The 18,820-nt window shown below is 40.9% G+C and overlaps 1 protein-coding gene across 4 annotated transcripts in view; it reads left to right on the plus strand.

The window, feature by feature from the left end:
* The window catches only part of RUNX1T1 (RUNX1 partner transcriptional co-repressor 1), a 114,726-nt gene that overhangs the window by 6,400 nt on the left and 89,506 nt on the right, over positions 1-18,820 (plus strand). Inside the window, exon 2 of one of the 4 annotated variants that reach the window (XM_021543195.3) lies at positions 13,242-13,414. The exons of 2 other annotated variants lie outside the window; for them this stretch is intronic. In XM_021543195.3, coding sequence (XP_021398870.1) covers positions 13,327-13,414 — 88 coding nt within the window. In that variant the 5' untranslated portion in view covers positions 13,242-13,326. Of the gene's footprint in view, positions 1-898; positions 1,022-13,241; positions 13,415-18,820 lie in introns of those variants that run through there. One more of the 4 variants, XM_021543198.3, reaches the window with a different exon arrangement.

An 18,820-nucleotide genomic window follows, 5' to 3' on the forward strand; every position in this document is an offset into this window, starting at 1 on the left:
CTCACTTCAGCGTGCTGTCATTTTCCTCCTCCCTCCTTCGTGCAATGGAAATGTGTTTCCTAACAAAAAAGTGTTGATTCCCACGGAGAAACATTTTAGAAACTTTAAAACCTGGGCACATAGAGTGCCTGGTGCTGGCATAGCTATTCTGCCGGTTTGCTGCACTTATGGTAGGCAGGCCAGGCCACTTTGCTGTCCCTGCTTTCCATGCTTCGTGCTAACCCTGTGCTCTTGGATGAATCCCGACAAAACAGCCCCTCAGTTTTCACAGAACCTGAGTTGTGAAGTATAGGGACCTACTTCTCCTTATCGCTCATTCTCTGGTGAATGATGCCACCACTTTGTAGCAACAGTGCTGCGTTCAGGCTCTTACGCCAACGGTGACAATAAGCAGGCTGGATTAGGTAGGGACTTGGCCAAACTGGGAGCGCACAGAGTCCGTGATCGTACTGGGCCAGCGGCCGCCGTGCTCCGTGCGGGAATTAGGCACGGTGTGTGAGGAGGTAGCCGGGCCGCAGCAGTAGGTACGGCCTGTGAAATGAGAGCCGGGCTGCAGGCAGTCACTGGGACGATCGCCTTAGCGGGGGTGGTGGCGGCGACCTCCGGCAGAGGAGCCTTGGGGAGCCAGCGCTGCGCGACCCCTGGCCAGCTCCTTATCCTGGAGAGGTGCTGGGAGCCGGCCCCAGGGCAGGCGCCCGCAGACCTGGGCACCGCCGCCTTCTCCCGCGGTGGGCGGTGCGGAGGTGGCGCCTCTCCTCGTGCCGGGCGCGGCCTCCCCGGGGACCCCGGGCCGGCTCCAGCCGCGCTCCGGCCCCGCTGCCCCGCTCATCCTCCGGCCGCCATCTGGGCCGCGCTGATACCGTAATCGGCCCGATGCACGCCGCCGTGCCGCCCCCCCCGCGCCGGCGGGGCCGCGGAGCCGCGATGCTCCGTCCCTGCGCCGCAGATAAGCCGCGAGGCGCGTGAGGCGCACAACGCTGGGGCCGCGCCGGCGCCGCCTCGTCCCTCCCGCCGGCGGAAGGTAAAACCCCCCGCGGGCGGCAGGCGGAGGGGCGGGCGGGGGACGCCCCTCGCCGCCTCGCACCGCCCGGTCCGGCCTGGCCCGGCACGGCTCGCTCCGGCTGCACAGTCGATAGGCGCAGGGAGAAGTGAAGATGTAACCACTTATTATCTCCCCCCGGGGCGGGCGGGGATTTACGGACAGAGATGAGCCGGCGGGGAGACGGGATGTGCCTTTTGTTGTGCTGCCTCCCCCCGGCCCGGGCAGCCCCGAGGGGAGCGGAGAGGGGCTCGCCTGCCGCGCTGGCCGCGGGGAGGGAGGAGGTGGCCGCAGAACAAAGGTGGAGACTAAGGGACCCCACTTGAAACACAGCCCAGAGGAACAGAGAGGGCCGTGCCTGGGTGTCTGCGGGACGGCGTGGAGGAGCCCCGGCCTGGGGAGGCAGCGGGGCCGAGGGGATGTGACAGCCCCAGCCTGTCATGCCCGGGCACCCACCGCTCACTCCTGGCGTGGTTCCAGTGAAGGCTGCTAACTTCCAAAATTCCCGAAGGGGATGACACCAGGCTTCAGGAAAAGTGCCCTGTTTGCTCTTTCTTTTTTTGTTGTTTTGGATGGACTTCTGGTGGTGCTTTTTAAGTTCTCTTCCAGATTAAAATGAATTGCATGCTCAGTGTGTGCACACGTGGTGCTTTAGAGAACGGCTTTAAACAATTACCTTTATATTTAAAAGTTTGAAATATTTATACTGCCGTTTCACTTTGTCAAGTGTTTGCACAGATAGATATATAGATATGATCTGGTAACTAAAAGCCTAATTAAAATTTGTTTAAAGCCAGGGGGGCATGTATTCTTGTTGACAGCAGTAGATCGATAGGGTAAGACAATAGAGCCCCATTATTTTACTTCCATTGACTGAACATATTGACATTTCAGGTTTGCGATTGCCTCAGTGAGCATGATGAAACACTGAAATTCATGAACCAACTGTCTGGAGTGGCACATATATTACTGTATGTCATCTCTGCCTTCAGGTTACCTTATCACTGAAGCAGAATGGTAATGGATGGCAGCAGAGTACTTCAGGGGGGTGAGGGCTCTATCAGTTAAGAAGCTGACACGTAGCAGGTTTCAGGAGTATCTTTAATTACACCTAGAATTATGTACAAAGGAAGATGGTCCTTGTTACCCGCTGCTGCGCTTCAGAGTTTACAGGCTCAGAAGCAGACGGGATAACAAGGTACTTACGTGTCATTTTTTATATACATGACTTGAACCGTTTAACTTTTGCAGGAACCCAAGGATTTCTGGTTGTGCTGTTTGCATGCTCGCCATGTTCACCAATGGCAGCATCTCAACCCAGTCTTGATGCTCAAGTTCCAGAGCATCTGCTAGACCTTCTCCCAGTCGGAAGACTGCAAAGGAAACAAAGAACAACTTTGAAATAAATAAATGCCCTTTGAGTTTCTCTCCCCTCAACATGTTCAAACAACAGTGCTTGGGGAATTCAGTACAGTGAGACTATAGCGGATTGAAGCATACATGCATATATGTATATCTATATATATATACACATACACATTTTTTCTTTGCTATAAGCACCATAAAAAGAAATGTCTGGGCAATATGTGCACATGAATGCATAATTGTATATATCAGTTTATATGATTGCATATAAATGCATATATAAAGAAGACCCCTGTCTGCAGAGCATGCAATGTGTTTATTATTTCAGAGGCTTTCACATCATCTTTAAAATCTAGCTGACTGTAGAATGAAACCCATCAAGACAGTGCAGGGATAGAGACTGAAATTAATTTAAAGCAGACAAAGAGCAAATACAAAGAGTCGTTATAATTTAACTAATTTTTAAAAGTAAGTGGACTGAAAATATAAAATGTATTTTGTGTGCCATCTACTCAGCAATTGTTGCCATCAAGTGGACTGCCGATGCCCTTTAAGATGGTAAAAAGAAAACTAGTCCTTTATACCATTTTCCTGAAAATGTTAGGTTTCTGTTTGATCAGCAGGTGCTGTTGAGATGAAAGCCATGTGTAAATTTTCAGAAGGCCAAAAGTGTCAATTCAGAAAAGGAAAGTGATAAGAGAAAATGCAATCAGTTTTCCTGTTTTCAATTTGTGCAGGATTTGAAGAGCTGTTTTGTTAAACTGCTACATCTGCTCCAATATGAATATTGAACTACTTCCACTAAAAATAACACCCTATAATTTGGAAGCCATTGCAATCTTTTGTTAATGCAAGTGGGTTATTTGAAAAAAAAAAATCTATTCTGAAAAATCTCCTGCCTAATGTGCATTTTTGTTTATCGGCACTTTTATCTTCAGCAGATAAAATGGCATTATGCAATTAGGCCCATATCTATTTGAACTGGAAAAATGACACTGGATAGCTGAATGCCACTATGTTGGTAAAAGGATTTAACTCGTACTTTTGAAATAATTTTATTAATAAACTATGATTGTATCTTAAAATGACATGTGGCTGTTTCCCCATTGCAGCAATACAGCTTTACTTACTACTGAGGACCTTGTGCAATGTAAGGATGTTCAGTATATGACACAACTTTCTTTGGCTTGTTTCATTCCTGATATACCTGCAAATCTTAAGTTTAGGCTCAAAAAGGACATTCTAGTTAATGGGGATTTTGGAGTAACTTTTTCCATGGTAAATGAAATGATAGTCATATTTGAATGCATATATACAAAAATATTCATGGTTGTGGAGCTGCTAATCCAAGTTAATTCTATGACTTGGAAAGCATGGTATTGGTAGAGCATACATTTTTCTATCATAAGTATCTCTGGAGAACATAACACTGTTGCTTCCTAATTAAAAAAAAAATCAAAAAAACTCGATGATAACCTAATGGAAAAGATATGTGTTAATTTTTTAAAATAGGGATCTAAATGAAGAAGGGATAATTCACTGTTAAATCTATGGAGCTCTGTGTTAATCTGTGGAGCTACTGCTTAACATGAGTAAATGTGCAGAATAGGATGAGAGTTTTTATTGCTTTATTTCAACATAGCAAATTAAAATTACCTGGTTTTAATATTGGAATGGGTTTTAGCTGTTGAATTCTAATCTAATCTAGTAGTCAGGAACTAATTTTTTTGGTAGGTGTCTGCATGGAAAAGTGCCTTGTAGATGCTTCTGTTTGGTTTTGCAATTGTATTTATACACTTTTGACCTTGGGGGATTTTCCTCAAAGTGATCTATAGATCAGAAATAATTAAAATTCAATAAATGACATTTAAATGTAGAATGGATTCTGTGTGAGATGCGTGCTCGTGGTAGGTTGTCTAGAAGTCTGTGGCATGTCTACTTCATAGTTTGTATTCTCCAGGATAACTGTGTGCACACATGTGCATAAATTTATATTGAATGACAGAGGGATAATTATTTATACAGATTTTATCCAAAACTCTGTGCTCTCCTGAAACATAACAAAAAGCCTCCCTCCCCGGAAGAGTGTTTACATCCCGTGACAGTCACTAGATTCAAATCTTCTCAACATGAAAGTTGTTTCCTTTCCTCCAAACCTTCTTTTCCCCAACAAAGCTAACCCTGTTAAACCTCACCTTCTGTGGGATGTATACATAGTTATAGACATATGTACGAGAAGTAAATATTACAGAAAACATGGCCGATTGGGGCAAAATGTCTGTAGCCTTAAATAGCTGGTGATATCTGCCAACAGCAGGAGCGGCGCTGAGGAGGCCCTACCTCGGCTGACCCGGGATGTGAGAGCCTTGGGGAGCCTGGTGTTCGTGCTCAGCGCCTGAGTGGGGCTTTCTGCTCGCAGATACTGCCGAGCAAACGCTCTGGCGCACTGTGTGAGAGCAGAGACTGCCTACCTGAAGGGTTCTGAAACCAAGGAGCTTTTTGCTTTGGTTGTTGGATTTTCTGGTACTTTGCACAGGGCTTGGGGTGGAGCCTAGCCCCAAAAGAAAGATTATAGCTGCATGCAGGGTGTCCAGATTTTCTTATCTAAGTGTTCTGAACACATTCATGGGAGTGTTCTGTTTTCTTAATCTTTGCCAGAAATGCTGCATACAGTTTTGCTGTTCCCGTTGAATTGTTGCCATATTTAACTCCACGGTTGTGAATGGAAATGTGAATGCTTTAATGTTCTCACCCGTTTTCTGTAACACATTGTGGGATGCCTGGAAAGGGAAGGCATCCTAGGTACTCAAAAGTATTTCAGAATACACGAAAAGAATTTAATTGAAGTTCTGAAACTTGGGTTTGTTTATGTGTAGTTTTTGGGCATATGTGATATGGTGACTTATTTAAGGAATATATTTTTATACTCAGCATTATTTATTGAATGTAGTGTTCATGAAAGTACAGTTGTGTTGTACAGAACTGTATAGCAACAATATTCCTGCATGATCCCATATTTTAACATTGATTTGGGATCCTCATGGGATAGCTCATGATTTTTTAAATAATTTTGAAAGGCATTTGATTCATTGCCATTTCTATGTCTATCAAGACAGGTATACTCTGGTGTTTACAGTACAGTAAATGTGCAAAGTTCATGGAGTATAGATACTAGGTTCTTTTGGAAATTAGGTTGCAGTATGGAAAGACAGAAGACTCCACCTAGTGGAGTGGAATTAATATGCACATGGTGGCAGGCAGCGGTGTGTAATAAAATAGGTAACATTTATGGAGAGCTGAGTTGCTACAGAGAGTAAAACCTAGGAATTCAGACAAGCATCTGAGGCTATGGTTGTATGACCATTAGAAATTGTAACAGGCTGTAGTTACTTTTGGAGCTTTAGGAGGCTTATCTATGTCTGCCATGTTGGTTGTTAATATGCAGTTTGCATAAGTAGTAGGCATTACCACTAGTTTTTTTCTTTTGTGGTGTCTTTTATTTGGAGATCTGTTGTCTACATTTTTTAATTTCTGATGGTGACCCCTCAGGAACCCCTTTTGGTTGTGGCCCAGGTGCCATTTTAAATACCTTGGAAAAAAAAAAAAAGGACCAACAATTTAGCTCCCAAAAAATCACCACTTTTTCTCCCACAACTACTTATTTTTCAGAGTACCTTTTCTGGTTTTTGCTTCTTTTACTTCAGTAATGACAGTATCAGAATGTTGGTTCTGCATGTTACCATGATAGGTTGTGTGGCATGTTGACTAAGGCTGTGTGTACTTTCTGGGAGTCACAAGGTTTAACAAATTCTCTGATGAAGCATCAGATTGTATGGGGTTTTGTGCCTGTGCTTTATTGTCCCATTGGTTTGGTCACATTGTGCTCCTGGGATGTAATAAAAAGAATTTTAAAGCTGGGATGCAAGTGAACATCCATCCTGTTCACCTAAGATATTGGCCTGATATCCTCTTGGAAAATTAATTTTAACATTGAATCACACATGCATTGGACAAGTTCAGGAAGAGAACTCCCCAAGACCAGCTCATGCTTTGACAGTGAGAGAGTGAGGCTATTGCCAGAAAATGGGATGATTAAGGTGCAACAGAGGAGACAGAATGATGCAAAGGATATTTGGGAAGAGTGCTCCAAAGGAGTGCTTCCAGTGAAATCCAGGTGGGGTTTGTTGCCAGAGCCATTAAAGCATAATGGTGCCAGAAAAAGCTGCCAACAAATGTGGGAATAATGGCACCTATGGGTGTGCTGTCAACGGATGGTACTGCCAGGATGATTTTTTATTTTTTTTTAATGGTGACATTGCTAAAAGTATTTAAGGGTAATGTTATAGGAAGTGTTTTAGTGAGTGAAGTCACTGAGTTCCAGGAACCATTAAGCAAAACCTGTTTCATGACTCTACTATTTATTATTTTAAAGCTGGATGGCAAACCACTTGATGCTGGAAAAGCAAGCTGCAACCTGTATTAAAGTATGCTGCAGGTGGACAAGGAAAGCATCCTACTGAACTGAATAGCCCAAGGTAGTTTCTGAATGTTGTACACATGTCATGTGCACCATGATAAATTAATGCAACTCTATGCATCAGCAGAGCTTGTAAACATTGAATTAAATACTGGAGTTCAGACCTTACGTGGTACTCCTATACCTAGTTCTCACTGAAGACAGTGTTTCTTTAGTTAAAATGCCAGTCTGAGGAGCTGAGCCCTTAGGCTTTCTGTGCTCCCATCTCACCTCCATGATCTTGAGAATACATTTTTAAGACTGGTTCTCAGACTTAGATCTAGATCTCTCCCTAATAAAATGGGCTAGCACAGGTCTCAGTGTAAAGCAAGGACATTCTTTTTGAATTGTAAATCACAGACTTACCTGACAAGACTTCCATATAAAGGAGAGAAAAAGCCTATTCTTTCCATAATAATGCTTGCAGATTCCTATTGAGTCCATTGGGCCAGGATTCTCAACTTGTGTATCCTAAGATGTGTTTTAAATTGTGTTTAAGCCTGCTGCCTGCTCCAGACTTCTTCCAGAGGAGTTGACAGCTACGGTAAATACCAGCTACAGTAGTTAGAAGGGGGGAATCAGTGTGTAATTTCCCTTCCACATTCTGGGATTTATTGGTCCCACGCTCTTCACCTGGGGAGCCTCTGACATTAATTTTATTTTTTTGTTTGTTTGTTTTGCTTTGTTTTGTTTTTGTTTGTTTGTTAATTTGTTTTTAAATCTAGGCCTCTATTTCACTCTCTCTACAGAGCTATTATTGGCCACTATTGTTTTTATTATTCCATGGCTTCTCTGGGAAGAGAAGGATGGGCAGGACCTCAGTGACATTGCCAGAGCAAGTCATCAGTGGCCATATCTGCCCCTTAGGAGGTCACAGGAAACAGGTGGCTCTGTTTATTGTCCTTACTCCCAACTCTTGTCCTTCCTGGAAGGAATTTAGAAGTGGTCAGGAAGTGTCAGGCCTACTGTGTCCCCCCAGGTTCGCTACTTCAGGCATTCATAATAATTTGAGGTATGTACCAAGAAAAGGAGACTGTATGGGAATCCTTACTCTCCTTTTTAAGCTGAGTGGCTACCTGGCTGGGAGGGCAGAATCCTGTTGTTGCAGAGTATGTTTGGGATTGCAGCTGGAATCCAGCAAAGTAACAAATAATTATATGAAAAAAAGTATTTTCCTATCATACACTGTTTTCTTTCTTTCAAGATAATCATAAAAAGTACTAGGTAAGCAAACTACAAAAACTCAAGAGGTGCATGAAATATTTCTGGAAACTATGATCCACTTTTATCTGGTGAGTTGAGGATGCTGAATGTCAGTGTATTTTCTGCTTAGGCCAGTTTTAATTGTCTTTGTTGCTACTGTACCATCAGTAGTCATGGATCTCTAAGTGGCACTCAGTCCTGTTCTTTGGAAAATCAGTTAGGGTCTTGCTTCTTTATATGAGCTTCTTGTTAACAGCTTGCTTGATTTTTTTAGCAGTGAAGGTGCACAGCATTGCTGAGTATCTCACTGCCAATGTGGCACCCAGTGCTGTAAGCCACATTTTGAATTGACCAGTAATGTTGCTATAAAATGTCTTTTGGAAAGTATTCACTCACCTTGGAAGTGATGTGAATTGAGTAATAAATATACTAATTATTTATCTGCCATATGCATTTGGGGTGAAAACTCTGAGCTTCTGCTAAGGTGTACTCTTGGTATTACTGAGACTACTTGGCTAAATAAGGTGGGCTGTAGGATTATGTGGTTGGTGAATCACACTTGTTTCTGAATCACTCTTAGAAAATACCATCCTGAAATGCTAGCAGATAATGAACACATTGTGCTTGGACTGGTACATTATTTAAAGAATAGCGTTTTAAAGTAGAATATTTTGTAAAATGTTAGTTTAAGAACCATTTTGCAATTTACTTCCATCAAACCCATTGTTCCTCCTTCAGAAGGGAAAAGGTGTCAGTATTGTGGAAAAATATCTGATTTTTATCCTGCTATTTGCTATTTAAGCTCCCTTCTTTTCAGTGCAAGGAGATCAGCTGACAACAGCAGCAACCAAATCATGTTTGCAGCTGGGCAATTACAGTAGACCCTAAGATCTGCAACTGTCAACCATGAACGCAGATGCCTTCAAAGTTCTGTTTTTCTTCCGTGTGGAAGTCGTTGGCATGGAACAGATGCCTTCATTTTGGAGAAACCAACCGCTGGATATAATTGGTTCTCTCTTGTCTTGTCCTCTAGGGACAGTCTCTCGCAGATGAAATTAGATGAGAGGAGAAAAAAAAAGACACAGGCACACACGCTTGCACATGACATGAAGCAGGAGTTTTCAGGATCCCTCTCTGTTTTGTCACGTGGAACTGTTTTCAGCTGGAAGATTTCATTCCATTTTTAGCACTCCACACACACACGATGATGCTATATGAAAAACGTGAAAATGAAAATATGTATCTGGCCAAAGTTTATTATTAATCTAGGCATGCTTGTTTAGAAATAAGACAAGCATATCCATTCCATATTACTTTAGTGTTAAATGTTGACTTTGTGATATCTGTTAGTGCTGCAGTCTCAGAAATTTAAAGTTAAATCTCAGATAAGACAAGATGCTTTAAAAACTGTTTTATTGCAGTTTTGGAATCAAAGTATTTTTATCAAATTTTTTGGTAGTTGTTAACACGGGAGGAAAAAAGCAAGTAACAGACTTAAAAATTCACCTAGCATTACAGGCATTCAATTAAGAAAGCATCTTTACAGGAACTTCGGCGGAGTTAGTCTGATGGACACCTGTGATGTGCCATTTCTGGGAGCCCTGTGGTAGGGTACCTAAGTGACTGTGTCTGGCAGTGATTGTGGGTACCGAAAATGAAATGATGGCAAATGGACATACAGGCTATAACAGAGAAGGAGAATCTGCCTACACGGTGCCTGTCAAAGAGTTTCTGTCATCCCCTCTCTGCCCCGGTGTAAGAACTATCAAACCACTGTGGTTTGTGTTACTTAATTATACTCTTAAAATAAATGTATACCAACTTTAGATCACCTTATTAAGTTCAGTTGTGAACTGTGACAGTCAGGCAGTGCTGTGTATTCTTGGGTAGACTGGGTACATCCAGGAGGTGGGTGCAGCAGGGATCAGGGGCTGCCAGGAAGTAAAACTGCCATTGCTGGTATCCAAGACTCTGGAGGCCTCATCTCTGAATGCCTTTTGTTTATTAAGTTTTATTTCCTAGTAGAAGTTGGGGTTTTTGGTTTTGGTTGTGGTTATTTTTTAAAATTTAAATAGATTTTGCAGTTTGAGGTATCAGTCTCTATTTGACATGATGCATTTGCTACCTACTGTAATAGTAATGTCACCAGCAGTGAAAACTGTCAGGAGTTACCTTGGTCCTGCCTGGGTAGAGTTGGCAAAGGAAGTTGGCAGTTTAGACACTTGATGTAGCTGGATGGCTGCCCTGTGCTGTGCTCCTTTGTTTCCTGCTAACCCCCGGGAGCTGTGTGGGTGGAGGGACTTTCGGCAGTTAGAAGGAAGCCCCAGGTAAACTTGTTTTAGAACTGATGACTCTTCAGCTTTTATAGAGAGAGATTCTTTGCTGTGGGACTCCAGTTCTGATTCACAGAACTTGAATGCGACACTGTGCTTGCTCTTAGCATTATATTTCTGAAGAATGGCATATTAAAGGGAAAATTTAACTGGGGAAGTGCTTAGGTGATGAAGGGATTTCTGGCAGTAACTAGGAAGCGCAATAATGGTTTGTTTCATTTGAGGCTGATCCTGATATTTGTAGTCTTTACATCCTATTAGTTCCTTGAAAGATAAGCTGATACAAGAATGATTTGCCAGGGCCAATGGCTCTTCTAAAAGTCTTGGCTCAGGTTATATCCCTCTTCTCTACACATACAAGATAAAAGCACTGTGAATATGAGGTTAACTGAATTCAAATAGAAGACACTCTAGAGTTATTGCATTCCTTAGAAAATAAATACATTTCTCATATGGTTGAGATTGATCAAAAAAGTATTCTGTATGCCAGTGATTACATTCCCATCTGTGATTAAGGTTTTCTGTCTGCATCTGGTTTTCACATTATATTTCTGTAACAGGAATCCTTTATATGGCAGAGTTCACTCTCTGTATTTTCTATTAGCTGCAGCTTGAACTACTGCACGGATCGCAGATTTACACATGTGGTTTTCATTACTTCATACCATTGAGAAAAAGTAATATTTGTTTGGGAAAGTATGTTTTTCAAAATTTCCATGGTAATACAACATGTTGATCCTTTTTTATAACACTCATGTAAGACTACAAATTGTTTGAGGCATTCTGCTTTCACTGGAGGTTCAGACATTAGACAGCTTTCCATGTACATTCAAGCAACAGCAGCAGTTTACAATTCAGGAAGCAAAAATACATTTAAAGAAGGAGATTAGTGTAGAATGGGTATAGCAAAATGCATCCATCACTTTGGAAAATGTGGCAAATAGAAAAAACTAACAGGGGCCTGAAACAAAGGAAGAGTAGCAAATTGAAGTGATGTCTTCATTGTAAAGCAGATGACAGATTTTTTTTTTTTTTAACTTTTTTACAGTAAGATGTTTAAAATCTTTTACCAGCTATGGAAAATGAGTATGCTATTCGTCAAAATTACTGAATTTTTATATATTACATAGTTTATTGACCATAATTGTTTCTAGTGGCCAAATTAGAAATGGTTAGCAAAACATGAATATATCTTTACAGATGTGTAACTCTGAATCCAAAATATGATGTATTCCACTATAAGACAGTATTTCAGCCAGATTGTGCTCTTGCCACTTGGTAGCAGACTTAATGTTTAATGATCTCAGTGAAATTAATAGGGCCACTTGGTCAGTGGAGAATTTTTCACTTTTGGTAGGATTTATGGGTTTATGACCATAAAAATCAGATCAAACAATAACAATACAATGCTGCATGCATTTATAGAAATTTAAAGTGTTTTGAAAAAGTCTGGGCAATTGAAAAGTACACAATTCATGCTAGAGGCACAACTGAAAGGTAAATTTATTGCCTATGTAAGAACATTGTGACAACTAGAGAATTACATACAAAATAAAAATAATTTTATTAAACTAGTTATTGTACCCAAGTTGTGGAGTCCTAACCACATTTTGGAGGTTATTTTCCAAATGCCAGAGGCAGTTGTGTCACTTTGAGAGCTCCACAGCTGCCAAATCTGGGTAGAGTCCTGCAGTCCTTACCACTTGTTTTCACTGAAATCAGTGGAATTTTGGCTTCTCTCAGGACTGTGGGGAAACGTCCGACCACGACAGCTGGAAAGAAAGAAAGGACTTTGGTGAACTCCTTTGTTCTGTAACCTTAACTTTAACTTGGGAAGGTTTGTTTTGATTTGAGAAGCGTGCTTCTTTGTGGGAAAGATTGCAATTTCTAGCACAAACAAAAATGTGATCTTTTGCAAATGCCCTTGGGCAATGAATTTTTTTTTGCAGAAAGATCCAGTCCAGGAGAGGGTTGGGGCTGGATTCTGGGTTAGATGCATGAGCTGTGGCGGGATCCTTGTGCATGCTTAACTTGATGTCCCCAAATACTTGAAGAGTTGTTGCAGATTGAAGCATGTACATAACTATGCGTGCTTGGCTCTGAAAAAAACTTTCTGTCTTGACATAATTATGAACCCCTGAAAAGCATATTAATGCCTTGGAAAAACTGACAACACTGTGCTACAGACTTATACAAATGGCAGAGTATTTGTGTAACCCAAACAAACAGGTTTTTTAGGTGTTGGAGTGGGAGGGAAATTGCCTTGTCAAAAGTGGGAAGATGATTTGTAAAAATATCAATAGCTTTTTGATCTGCCTTTCTTTAAATGTGTTTGCTGTTATGACTTACAAATCCAATTTAGTATAGTGATGTGTAAATTGGAAGATCTCTATTTTTAGTAAACATTTTGATTTAATAAATGGTTCTCTAGAGCTCCTGTTGAACCAGGTAAAGTATATAATATTTTATATTATGTGAATGTATTTAAACCCAAGCATTTTTACAGAATTAACTAATTGGTAGCATATAGGCTGCCCTTAATCTGTTGCCTTCTATATGTCAGCTTTTTTAACTGAGCAAATTATGAAACAACCTTTGTTGAAGAATTAATACAGTTTTAAAGTACTACCTTATATTAGCTAAGAAAATGTGGTTACTTGGTTTAGAATAATGTTTCTGTCTTCCCTTTTTATTTAAGACTTTATTATCATGTAAATGAAGGGGTGTGGTGCTTCAAACTGCCTGTGATATATGCTTTTTTTTTTCCATTTGTTGTTGTCAATAGAAAAGATTGATCTCTGGGCTGGTGAACATAATATCTGTCCCAGTCAGAAAAGGAAAGAGGAAATTAGCAGAGCGATTGGTGGAGAATGATATCTGTCAAAAGAAACACTTGGAGAGCACTGAGTTTAGTGATAGGTGACTGCCGGAAAAAAGGGAACTTTGAATTTTGTCAAGGTAAGGAACAGAAAAATATTTGATTTTATAATGTGAATACCTTTTAGAAGTTATTCGTGTGTATATAATGACTGTACCTTGCCTTGTAAACTCTAATTAAAAAAGAAATTTTTCCCTCTAGCTCCAAAGAGTCTGCCTATATCAATGAAGGTGCTGTCCTTGTTTAATACAAGTGAGAAAGAGTACTTCAATACTAATAAAATACATCAGTCATGACTTTTCTAAAATCTTAGATACATACATGTGAAATTTTGTACTTTGGGGTTCTTTTTACGTTTTTAATGACATAGTTGCTCTTTATGTGTCATGTCAGTATTACTTGGCTGGGTTGTGGAAGTAGTGATGTTCAGTTTCCTGAACTGTGAATTGGAATAGTATTTGCAACCAGGTTAAGAGACAGTTGTAATCACATTGGCAAAATGGTTGTTTGTAATTTATTGGAATCCTCTGGTAAAGTCATTGCATCAAACTGGGAATCTGTGTTAAATTTGATTGAGATGATAATGAGAATGGATATTTCTGCTTCTTGTGTGCAAAGATTTTTACCGTACTAGAAAAGTAAATCTGCTATTGCTGGACAAAATTTCTAGATAACCTATGACAGTCATTCCTGTCTTTACTGTAACTACATTTTTTCTTCTAAAATGGTGTTTGTCTGGATGGCAAGAAACTGCTTAACTGATTTTAAGTGATTTCCAACACTTGGATAATTTTCTTTCTCAGTGTTGGACCATATTGCCTGACATAACTTTGACAGAGTATGGTACCAAAATAAGATGAATGGTGTCTGGGTACTCTTGGCTTTGCCCTGGATAGTTTTAAAGGTAACTCAGCCTTGATATTTTTACTTGTTTTCCCACCATGGAGACACCATGACCCATGCTGCTCTGCCTTTGGGGTGTGGAGAGATGGAGAATAGCTGAAAGAGCCAGTGGCAGCCTCGGCACATCACCTTGTGGCAAGAGCTAGGCCTGAGGTTTTGTGCACCAGTGTGAACATACTTTTAAAAAATTAAATCCTAATAAAAATGAATTTGCATTCTAAATTGAGTTCCTAGCTCAATTTAAAACAAATAAATGCTTTTGTGAGAGCTTCATGTAGTCAGGCAGCACTGGAAGAGAATGAATGATCTTAGCAGAGTTTTTGGTGTGTTTTGATTCTGCTTATTTAGCAGTGTATAGCTTCTGACTAATTTCTCCTTTTCACTATCTACAGTCTTGTTTTTCAAAGTGCAAATGTACCATGTACAGGTGGCTGTTGGTTGGTTTCTTTTGCCATATGTGTCTTCATAAAGATTAAAAAAATAAATAAATGTAAAAGTAAAGATGTCATGCCTGAAGCATGCAGTGCTGGCATACTAATGGGAAGTTTATTGTGGTTTATTGCTGTCAGAGCACATGCAAGATAATGGAAATTTCCTACAACTTGGGAGAAAGGCTTATTTCCTAATATCATTTAATAAAGGAAATTAATATGGCTAAAATTCACTTCATCTCTTTAAGTCTAACTGACTGGATGGTTGTTCATATAGGGAACAGCACCTTATCCCTCCTGTTCACTGTTGTGCAGGTTGTGCTCTCTGTATTGTATGGGTGCAGGCACATGTCTGCCATGGTGAAGTTGCTGTATACTGCATTATTCCCTTCCCTGTGCAGTTCCATCAGTTGTAGCCTTATACCTAAATAAACACATATCTCTGTGGCACCTCTTACAGAATTAACAATATTGTATAGTTTTCACCTTGGTAATGAATAATTCAAAACTGCTTTGTAGCTCTTAGAGAGTGATCAGTGGTGGTGAACAGTTCTTAGATCTTTGGCCATTCATATTTTGCCATTTACTTGAATCGAGGTGACTGGGTAAGGTTTCTATATCTGGATGTATTTGTGACATGCTCAAAAATTTTAATTTTAAATGGCCAAGAAGGTCCACATTTTCAATGATTTTTTTTGTTTTAAATTTCAGTGAGCAATTAGAGATGAAGTCAACATTGTCTGAGCTTACCTTAATATGGATTTTGCTGTGCCCAAGATTTGATTTGCTATTTGGAGCCTAAATGGAGTAAAAGGGAAAAAAAAAAAAGGTGTTTTGAGTTTGGAAAAAAAAAAAAAAGGTGTTTTGAGTTTATTGCCTCCTTGAAGCAATGGCCTCTTGTAGCAATGACTGCTTCTGCTGATGTGACCCCTTTAAAGCATCCTCATCTTTGTTTTGCTATTGCAAAGTCATCTTCTTTTAGCTTCCTTTTGTCTTCAAAAGAACTGTTTGCTTACCAATGTATCTTAAGGAGTACAGTGAAAATAATAAAGTCCCCTTCAAAGATTCCACAGATGCAAAAGAGTATGGAACTGTATTACAGACAGTGAATTGTACTTCCAATCAGAATTTCATCTGTTCATGTGGTGCACACCTGTGGCTTGCTGGCATTGCTCTTGATTGGAGTGTGAGAGAGCTTAATGAGAAGCAAAGCCAGGATGACAAGGAGAGATTCCATAGCAAACATGGGTTACTTCACATTACCAAGAAAGTGAAATTCTAAATAGTGCTTTGGAGACACCCCTCTAGTATGTGGGGCATGTATGGGTGACCTGCAAAGGACGCTGGTGTCCTGCTTGCTGCTACCTTGCAAATAAAACATTTTTCTCTCTAGGTCAGGTGAGAGCATGGCTGATTTCTCCAGCTTGCTTTCTGAGCCAGTAAGAATATCCTGGGCAATAATCCAGCTTTTGAAGTACAAAGAAAATAACCCATAATCTATATAAAATGCTAGTGGATGGGGAAGGCAGGAAATTTATAGAGAATAACTGAGTTTGAGAACAACTGTGTTAAAAGTAGAATGTAAGGGGAATGTGTGTGTTTGACATTAGTATTTATTTTAATTTGAAAATACAGTCTTTGAAATCTTTGAGGTGAGCAGAGGACAAGCTCTTGCAATACGATATATTTATTAGTAAACTGAAACCAAGTGCTCCAGTTCAAGTTCCTTGTTCAAAGTGATTTTTTTCCCCTGAATTTGCAGAGTTTGGGTTCCCTCTCTGTGCCCCCCCTCCCTGCTCCCTCTCAATGTAATATGTCTCTGATAACATTAATGGGCTTTGCCCCACATGGAGCAGCAAGTGTATTGTACCACTGCTCGCTGATCCCAGGTCAGTGTGATGCGTGAAATCAATTTATTTGAATCTCTTTGCCTGTATAGGAATTTGGCAGCATGCCAGTTGTTTTCATTTAATGTTCTTTGTGTTGAACACAGACAAGCAGGCATGCTTTTGTACTCCTTTTTCTTCTGGGCTCTTCTCTTTTCAGCCAATATTCTATTCTGTGGATTTTTCAGAAAGAAGTGGGAATGTGTTACCTTTTTGAAAAATAATTTTTGTTTAAATAGCCTTTAAAGACTGTAGAAACTAGGTCAGTCACAGCAGCCCTGTGTAGGGTTTTCTGCCAAGTATAGGTGGTAACACCTTTCCTTTTCCATTTCTGAAATTTGGGGGAAAAGAGAGAGAAAACACTGGCCTATTTTTCTAATGCCTAGGTCTATGATTTATGTCCTCTTGTAAGACAAAGACTCTTCAATAATGCTTAAATCAGAATAATTTTATTTCTAAATAAGTGAACATCTGGCTGTTGGCTGGACAAATTGGCAGTATGTTTCAGGATCTTTTTGAGTAATGACCTTAAACTATACATGAATTTGGGAATCCCATGCTTCCATCTTCCTGTCTGTTCATCCCCTCCCGCAAATAAATTTAATATTTTGAATGGCTGGCTAAAGAACAGCTACACACAAGTACCCATTTCTTTCATTTTTCCTCCCTCCTTTTTTTATGAGAAATCAAGGTGTGTGGAACAGAGCAAATAATTTAGCCCTTCGTGAAGTGGGGGTGGGGGAGGAAGGGAATAGCAGAGGGTATTTGCCAGGAGGGTTTGTTTCAGAGCCCGGTGCCGGCAGAGGCAGGAGGGTTTGTTTCAGGGGCAGGAGGGTTTGTTTCGGCGGCAGGAGGGTTTGTTTCGAGGGCAGGAGGGTTTGTTTCGGAGGCAGGAGGGTTTGTTTTGTTTCAGCGGCAGGAGGGTTTGTTTCGAGGGCAGGAGGGTTTGTTTCGGAGGCAGGAGGGTTTGTTTTGTTTCAGCGGCAGGAGGGTTTGTTTCGGGGGCAGGAGGGTTTGTTTCGGGGGCAGGAGGGTTTGTTTCAGGGGCAGGAGGGTTTGTTTCGGAGGCAGGAGGGTTTGTTTCGGGGGCAGGAGGGTTTGTTTCAGGGGCAGGAGGGTTTGTTTCAGGGGCAGGAGGGTTTGTTTCGGAGCCCGGTGCCGGCAGAGGCAGGAGCAGCGGTAGACGGCTCTGCGGCGCTCGGGGCGGCTGGCGCGGAAGTTGATGTGCAGAACCGCGGAGCCGCGGCACAGGGGTCAGACTCGTACACACCAGCCCCGTTTCCTTGTTTAATTACCTGAAGAGCAAAACATCCAGGCTGGGAGTGTGTGAAAACCCAGTATCTCGCTCAGCAGTTTGCTGCTCTGACATCCTGCGAGGCCAGCCCCGTCTGTCCGCAAACGTCAGGGCTGGTTCCTGACAGGGGGCTATCTCTGCCGGGCCTCGGTTCCTTCCATTCAGGAGGCATTGTGTGGAAGAGGGTTTGGTCAGGAATTTGAGGTTCCTGCCGGTTCTTCCAGCCCGGACAACCCTGTGACAGATAGGCATGATTTTTTTTTTTTTTAAAGAATAATAATAATAAAGAAAAAAATTGGCTCTTTTTAGTCTTTCCCTTGTAATTCTGGCATTGGTATACACTGACTGAAACAAAACATTAACCCTTTTTTTCCTGAATTTGTGTCTTTTTTTTTTCTATTTGATTCTTCTCTTGCTTGACCTTTTATTTTCAGAAATCAAATTATTTGAGGTGAATTTTGTTCTGTGCAACAGTTAAAATTATGAAAATGGTAATTTTTTTTTTAGTTCTCATATAATCATCATGCTTGGCATATTAAGTTTGTCATTTTAAGCATGCTTGGCAGAATTATTTTTCTTTGTCCCCTGGATTCAAACCAAGCTAGTGTTTGTTTCTGGCCTATTAAACAGTAATGGCAGCTATCAGTGCTTCCATTCTCAGTACCCATGATTTTCTTAGTTGTCCAGTTTGGTGTTCAATTTTAAAGTGTTGGAATAGGGTCAGTTACAGCTCTTGCTCCTCATAGGTGTTTTTCGTTGAGGTCACAGGCAGTGTTCAGGTTTGGGTCCACAGATGGATATTGTTTCATTAGGATATAAAGCTCCTCCCTATAGCTCAAAGATACTGTATGTTTACATGGGCAAAGAGCTTGAATAGGTGTTTGGTTGTTTTGGGTCTTGTTTGTTTGTTTATTTTGGTTTTTGTTTTGGTTTGGTTTTTGTCTGATTTTGTTAGTTTGTTAGTTTGTTAGT

This window comes from Lonchura striata, chromosome 1 (genome assembly GCF_046129695.1).
Source record: "Lonchura striata isolate bLonStr1 chromosome 1, bLonStr1.mat, whole genome shotgun sequence".
NCBI classification, from domain to species: Eukaryota; Metazoa; Chordata; class Aves; order Passeriformes; family Estrildidae; genus Lonchura; species Lonchura striata.